The 5,009-nt window shown below is 43.1% G+C and overlaps 1 protein-coding gene across 1 annotated transcript in view; it reads right to left on the minus strand.

Moving 5' to 3' along the window:
* gdpd4a (glycerophosphodiester phosphodiesterase domain containing 4a) overlaps window positions 1-5,009 on the minus strand; it is a gene marked incomplete at its 5' end in the record, with an annotated part of 22,785 nt that continues 17,776 nt past the window's right edge. Inside the window, 2 exons of the mRNA XM_071898910.2 lie at window positions 1-107; window positions 3,557-3,636. Of these exons, the coding sequence (XP_071755011.2) occupies window positions 1-107; window positions 3,557-3,636 (187 nt within the window). The remainder of the gene's footprint in view (window positions 108-3,556; window positions 3,637-5,009) is intronic.

The raw sequence follows: 5,009 nt of genomic DNA on the forward strand, positions 1-5,009 counted from the left end.
TCACTCCTCTGTGATGGTGGGCAGGTGAGGCGTACTGGGTGAACTGGGCGTGCTCCGTAGGTCCGGCCGGACGTTGACGCTGGAGATGGACCACACATCGCTCAGCTCTGCAAGGGAGAAGGGGGCAACGGTCAAACACAGTTCAGAGTTTATATCCTCACAGGACAAGGGGCATTGTGGGTATTGTAGACATTGAGGTCATACTGATGTACAGGGAGGAAAGAGCACAAGCCAGAGGGGTTTTCATGCACGAGAGGCATACGTGGGAAGTGGACATACAGCCGGGTGGCCATGCATAGATCATAAACGGTACACTCATATTCAACCAGGTGCCCATGTATGAGTGGTGGAAACACAGTAAGACAGCCATGCATGGATAAATTCAAGGAGGCAAGGATAAAGGGGGGGCATGCGAGTGCTGAGTTTGGTCCAGGATGCAAGGGCACATGTGGACTTCCTACAGGCAGAATATGGTTTATTCATATGGGGTTTATACAGAGTTCATGCAGGCCTCTTATAGGTATATGGAGGCCTCTTATTTATTGTGTAGAGTGAGTTTTAGGTACTATGTGCTGTTTTGTACTGTGAACTAATTTGAGTGGTTATGATGGGTGTTGATTTTTTTTTCTCCCCTTTTTTTCCCTCCTATCTTTTTAATAGGTTATACTATAATTATTGAATGTAGATTCATTAAACTGTGACATGTATTTTAACTGTGACATCAACCTGCCAAGGGACAACAGATGTAAATTAGCCTAGTGGCTAAATCTGGCATATTTACATTTGGTTTTAAATAATGAATATTAACATTAATATGCACTGTCCCTATTAAATAAATAAATCAAATATAGCTCTTTGTATAAAACACATATGGTGTTCCAGGTTTAAATGATTAGCATATGATTGCATTCACATAAGGGTTTGTAATATCAGCATTACCCAAGAACCCATTCTTCCCTGTGATTATGGGTACAAAAGCATTGTAACAGGTACAAGCCATGTATCGTCAGCATCACCAAATTACCCATAATCACAATAAGAACATCCTCAAAGGTATTCTGGCTTTTGTACAACAGTTACCAATGCGTGTGTATTGACTGAAAGGTTTTTTCCAATGTAGTATAAATACATAAGAATAAAAAAATAGGAGAAAGCAAGAAAGAATGCTAACTCACTCCCTGGTAACCACAAGAGTTGCCTTAGCAACGGCTAGCCAGGAATCATCAGCATGGTTGGAATGACTGATCAGATGTTTTGGCAGAGACTATGAGCTGTATAAAAGGGCTTTGGTCAGATTTTAGGAGATCACATTGTTGTTTATCCACACTTGGCCTGAAAATGGCTGTGAAAATCACACAGGATTCAAACATGGCTTGTTTTGATCTCATGAGGCTTCATAAGGGATTCATAGAGGGTTCGTGCCACTTTACTACAGGGGTCATAGGGGCTTCATGTGAGGTTCTAACAAGGTTGGTATGGGATTCATGTGGGGTTTGTGGGGAGCTCATACAGGGATCCTGAAGGGTTGACATGCAGGGTGACATGCAGGGGTTCATGGGTTGAAGACCAGGGGGAGAGAGACGAGGGTCCCAGTGGGGGAGGCAGAGTGGAGGGGGCTCCAGCGAACACAGATGACCTCTGAAGAGTCTGACACACACACACACACACACACAAGTACACACACACACACAGACACACAAAGACAGCAGGGGATTATAGCATGCAGAGATGGAAATCATAGAATAAAGCCTTGTCTCCTCTGGTCAGGGTTTAGCTGTGCCGTCTGCTGGCCAGATCTGACCGAACCACGTTCCATATTGTTGATTCAGAGAGAGGTTTAGCACCGCACTCAGTTTTAATAATTAACATGACAGTGTGAAATATATATCTATTTCGCAAAATAATAAAAAATGGGACAAAATACCAATGGAACTGTCACTTTCTGTGATCTGTCTCACTGTTCTGAAACTAAGTGATAGTACAAAGTGCACAAGACATACTGATTATTATCAAATTCAAATGATCTGGCTAATCAATGGAGACTCAACCCAAACCAAACCACACCCTGGCTAGCCACAGCCGGGCAGAACAGAGCTGATGGAGACAAGGCTTGTATTGAATGGAAAGGGAATTCCTTTTCAAAACAGTCTTTTTCATTTTTTGAGTGACTGGTAGACCAAGATGACTTTCATAGTGTGTTTGATGGTGTTGTCATGGAAACAAGCTTTGGTCAAAAGACTCAAAAAACCCTCAAAAAACTCAGTGCTGATGTGTTGCCATGGTGATGGCATCAAATGACTGAACAATTCAGTGGCAGCTGTGTTGAACATACCAACATACATTTGTTTTATTTCCATGACAGCAATTTCAAAACTCTTTAGTCGACATCTTACCTCCCCCAACCCTTCCCCTCCCTCTTTTCATCTCCCCCTTTCTCATTCTTTCTGTCCTTCCCTCTCTCTCCCTCTTTTCTTCTTCTGTCCTCTCTCTGTCCATATCTCCCTCTCCACGTCTTCTTCTCTCTTCCCCCCACCCTCCCTTTTTCCATCTCCTCTTCTCTCCCTCCCTCCCTCCGTCCTTCCTTCTCTCCCTGCCCTCCCTCCTCGTCTCTAGCCCGCTGCCTTCTCCTCCCTCCTCTTCTCTCTCCTATCCCTTCGCCTCCCTACCACTCCTCCCTTCCTCTCTCTCTCTCTCTCTCTCTCTCTCTCTCTCTCTCTCTCTCTCTTTCGCTAACCTCTCCGCCATGCTACACCAGAAAGTATCCCTTCAATCCATTCTTATTCTATGTACATCCACAAATACAGAGCAGATGCACAGATACACAGATAAGGATTAAATACAGCGGTAGCCATTGTAGAAGTCCCTTTTCATAAGTTCCTCATTTTTTAAATTTTGTCTCCATCTTTGCTCATTCACTCATTGCTGCACTCATTGCTGCACTGCTCTTCCCAGAGTTCACCTGTCAATCAAACAGTGTGGGCGGAGCTTGGATTTTCTGTTGATGAAGTTTGAGTTTCTCTTTTCTCTGTCTGTTCAGCCATGGTGGCTATCGCTGCTCATGCTAACTACCCAGTTCTTCTTCATCTGTTTATTCCAAACAAAAACACTGTTGCTGTTGCCGGAAATGTAAAACGCATCACTTCCTGTGTGCCAGACAATTTTTCCCAGGAAAGAGCTACCAGACACTGAGTGTTTGGAAAATGAAAACATTTTCATGAACTGGCAATCACTATTGAATCACTATTGCGCTGTATCAAGCAATAGAGAGTAGCAAAAAAAAAATTATTCATATGAAAATTTTGCTGATTATTTTGCTGATTATTACTACTTCAATAATCAAGCAACTAGTCACCGCAACATTTCTTATAAAATTCCACGGCCCGAAAAGTGAGCAAAAGTTGATTTCTACTGATAATTCCTCTTGTGGATGGAGTATAAATGCAGCAGTAGTTCAGCAAGCATGCAGTAGAAAATGGGACTTCAACATCGACTACATCTGTGTGCACATGCAAGGGAGCGTGAACAAAGAGTGTAGAGAGGAAAATTGTCCTCCTACCAGTCCTGAACTTGCTGTAAGGTCCGTTCTCGTGTGTCTGGCGGCTTCCCGACCAGAAGGGCAGGCCTCTCTCTCTCCACCTGTGGCACACACACACACACACACACACAAAACACACTCAGATCAGAGCAGCAGAAAATAACCAGGTGTGTGTGTACGTGTCTTTGTGTTTCCTAAAGTGCTTTGAGACTGTCAGAGGCACCACTGTAACTGCTTTGATGTGTGTACTAAGCGTGTATGCAGACGTGTATGTGTGTGTGTGTGTGTGTGTGTGTGTGAGGGGACCCAGGTGCCTGACGACTGAGGTCCAGACGCAGAGGAAGAAGAGAGACACTGGACTAGACAGATGGCGTAAAAACAACAAATAACATAAAAATAAAATGACAGCAGGGTCATGGAAAGGGTTTGTTTAATTCTCAGGGGTGAAGAGCCTGAGTCCTCAGCTGGGTTGAAGGAAGGGTCACACCTCACGCGCACACACACACACACACACACACACACACACACACACAGGTGTCTCTCAGTCACTCTAGCTCTTTCTTTCTCATTCTCTGTCTCTTTGAGTATGTTTACATGCATATTAATATTCTGAATATGAGTCTCATCCCGGCTAAAGTGTTAATGTTGTAAACATTTTATTTGTCACTGAAAAATGCACCTAACATCCATTTTAAATTAAACATCATAGCCATTTATTTTCTGATTTAATTAGTGAGTAAACATCCAACTTTATTTCTCTTTATTTCATTGATTTATATTATGATAAAGGCGCGCGTGAGCCGTAGAGAATTGAAGCTCTGCGATTCTTGAGCTTCTGTTGTTTACATGCCAGAATATACCGGTTGATATCGGCACATCCCAGATAGCATATTCCATTTTTTCAAGAAATTCTGGAAATGGGCTTATCCAGGTTATTATGAAGAGGATATGGTGTTTACATGTGCCAACTCATAAATGGAATATTTGAATATCCTGAATATAAACAGAATATTAATGTGCATGTTAACACACTCATTGTCTCTCTCATACTTAGTCTCTTGCTCATACTTAACCCCTTTTTAGTTCTTTCTCTTTCATATACACACACTAACTCACTGTGTCTCTCTCTTATTCACACTCTTGCTCTCATTTTCTCTCAATCTGTCTCTCTCTCTCTCTCTCTCTCTCTCTCTCTCTCTCTCTCTCTCTCACACACACACACACACACACACACACATTTTTCCATCCTTAAATTAATATCCTCCCCTCACATGGCCAACTGACATCCCAGATTAAAGCAGCGATAATAAAACCTCATCAGCAGCCAGAATGACTCAGCTCTGCACAGCACACACACACACTCAATCCCCCCCACACACACCAGACGCTACTATTACCAGGGGAGATCTGGGGAAGGTAATTATGACGGCAGCAGCTGTGTGTGTGTGTGTGTGTGTGTGTGTGTGTGTGTCCA

The sequence above is a fragment of the Centroberyx gerrardi genome, chromosome 6 (assembly GCF_048128805.1).
Source record: "Centroberyx gerrardi isolate f3 chromosome 6, fCenGer3.hap1.cur.20231027, whole genome shotgun sequence".
NCBI classification, from domain to species: Eukaryota; Metazoa; Chordata; class Actinopteri; order Beryciformes; family Berycidae; genus Centroberyx; species Centroberyx gerrardi.